The 2934-nt window shown below is 33.8% G+C and overlaps 1 protein-coding gene across 1 annotated transcript; it reads left to right on the top strand.

The window, feature by feature from the left end:
• The first annotated feature begins 341 nt into the window (after positions 1–341).
• On the top strand, positions 342–1394 carry LOC140874025 (F-box/kelch-repeat protein At3g06240-like). Its single transcript, XM_073277307.1, has one exon. The coding sequence runs from the start codon at positions 351–353 to the stop codon at positions 1392–1394; it is 1044 nt and encodes a 347-aa protein (XP_073133408.1). The 5' UTR covers positions 342–350.
• The last annotated feature ends 1540 nt before the right edge of the window (positions 1395–2934 follow it).

Here is a 2934-nt window from a genome sequence, read left to right as displayed (position 1 = left end):
ATAATTATATATGTATTTTATATTTTAAAACTTTTAGATGACTATATATATAACAATATTAAAAAAATATAGAAAAAATCATGAGTTTACAAATAACAAAATTTTTGATTCAATTGTATACGGAAGCAAATCCCGCGGGAATCACATTTTCTCTAAATTCAATTCAAAGATCACTTCCACAATATCCGAATTCTAATCTCAATATCTCACAAATCCCAACTTTTTCGTAAAAATATAACGATCTATCTATTCTCGTTATTCTATCATGATTCTTTCCGAATTAAGATTAATTCAAAGACTCTTTTTAACTTTTGCAGAACATTATAGTGCTGCTTCAAATATGGATCGGAATGGCACCCCAAAAACCTCTTCCACATGACCTCCTGACCGATATTTTATTGAGACTCCCCGCGAAAGATCTTGTTGAATTCAGGCGCGTTTCCAAAGCATGGCTTTCACTCATCTGCAGCCAAAAATTCAACAACGCCTATCTAAAATATTCCTCGGCGAGACGACTCGTCTTTCGCTCCTATAATCAGCTTTATACTTGCCCACTGTGGCTTAAGCCTGGTCAACATGAAGCGGTGCCGTTTGGTTTCGTCCGCGAGCATGGAAGGATTCGGCTCGTGGGTTCTTGTAATGGGTTGGTTTGTTTAGTCGCTTCTTCGTTGAAAGAATCTATCGTTTTGTGGAATCCGGCTACAAGAAAACACAGGGTGATAGATGTTTCGCCTAAGAACTACGAGTTTTTTACCAGTTTCGGATTCGGTTACGACCCGTCCAGTGACTATTATAAAGTGATGCGAGTTTGCATGGAAGAAAAACCGACGTTGGCAACATATAGTTTGAGAAACAAATCGTGGACGACGTCGGATTGGTACCACGGGCGAGTGCATCATCATTCGGGTGTGTTGGTGAATGGGGCTCTTCATTTCAAAGTCCAAGGGCGCTATAAACGGGACAAGTGTGGTGTGGTGGCCCTAAGTTTGGCGACAGATCAATGTTCGAGATTCGCGCTTCCGGTGTCTTTTGATGAACGCGATCTCGATTGGGCCAGGCTTGGAGTTTTGGGAGGGTGTTTATGCTTGTATATCGGACGTTATTCTACAAATGTTTGGGTGATGAAGGAGTACGGTGTGAATGAATCTTGGACCGAAGTGGCTAGCTTCTCCGACGACGACGATGCAGAATCTGATCATATCCGCTTTTTCCCGGCGGAGCCCATGTGCGTATGGGAGAATGGGGATGTTCTGATTGACAATGACTCGAATATGATATCATATAGTCCCTACGATTATGGCAAGAGTTTTGGATTAACTGAAGTTAAAGATGTTCAAGCCATTGACTACTCTGAAAGCTTCCTTTCTCCTCATTTGGATCTCCCCCAAACATGATTGTGTCTTTTGATTTTAGAAAAATATTATTGTTATTGGTATTGCATGTCTACCTACCTAATAATTCTAGCAAAAATATCTTTGTTTGTGAATAAAATTTACGATTCAATATAATTGGAGTTCCATCTACCATTTTGTTTATTCATAAATTTCGTATATTTTTTGACTTTTCATTGTTAGTTTTGCGCAAGCAAAGACGACATGGTTTTTGTGAAATATCTTCGTGACACACTTTCCCAAAAAAAAATTTTCAAGGAAAATATACATGTGCACTCAAATTACATAATTATCTTTAATCTATTTTTGAAATACTTTTTTAAAATAAAGTATAGAGATAATTTTGTGATTTTAAGTGCAATGTTTAACACAACAATATGTTAGTATCACCCAATCACAAAAGTTTCAATATACACGCACCCTTGTCAAAATCCCTCATTCCACGGTCTATTTTCAAGAGTACAAATATCAACTTGGAATTAATATATATTTATTCAATGAGGAGTGTTATTTACGTTTCAAATAATATTAATTACTCTACCTTATATAATTAATCAATTGTTAGACAAATATACCCTTCATATACTTTTCTTAAGTTATAAAATCTTGATTATCTAAAAAAAATTCTAAATAAAAAACCTTTCTACATTAACAGCTAAAAATTTTATTTTTAAAAACTCTTAAAATTTTATACTTTTAGAAATTTCCATTTTTTATTATATACAAATAAAATATTTTTCATATTACAAATAAATATAAAATAAAATAATTATACCATATACATAAAATTTTGATTACTTTTTTTATTCAATTCAAGACATATAAATGTATGAGATGTACAAAATTTTGATCTTCTAACACGATAAAAAAAAATATGTGTATTTATATTATTATATTATTTAAAACCGCAGAATAAATTTTTTCTAAAAATAATTTTTTCATAAATTTTCTAATTTTTAATTGAATTATATTTTTATGTGTTAAAATATATAAAATTTCAGTTTGTTTCCAAATAAATAAAATTTCATCATATTCAAAACATATATTTTTTTTTGAAGTGACGGTATCATATTATTAAATTGGCAAAAACACAAGTCTTGAATTACAAGATCAATCAACCAAAAAGAAAAACTCCTGCAACTCCAACAAAAGGTTCGAGGGAAGAAATAGCAAAAGAGACAAGCGAATGTGCAACTCTATTTGCTGACATTCGAACATGACGTATATAAATGTGATCATCTTGAAATAACGACGTACGAATATCTGACGCTAACGCTCATGTGTAGCTAATATCCTGTTCTGGACTCGTGATTGCTTGCACAAGTAGGAGAGAATCCGTAATAATGTGATGTACTCTTAAGTTACTATCTCGGCTAGTCTTCACACCCCCTTCAATCGCAACAATTTCCGCATAAACAACAGAGTGGGGTCGTTCTATCTTCCTTCCAAATGCCAAAACTGGTTGTCCTTCATGGTTCCTGATGACACCACCGATAGCACTGCTGTTAGTGCTTACGTTGTACGCCGCATCAACATCCAAACG

Source organism: Henckelia pumila, chromosome 1 (genome assembly GCF_033568475.1).
Source record: "Henckelia pumila isolate YLH828 chromosome 1, ASM3356847v2, whole genome shotgun sequence".
Taxonomy (NCBI): Eukaryota; Viridiplantae; Streptophyta; class Magnoliopsida; order Lamiales; family Gesneriaceae; genus Henckelia; species Henckelia pumila.
Note: the sequence above shows the minus strand (reverse complement) of the source record. Positions and strands in the feature narration are given on the sequence as shown.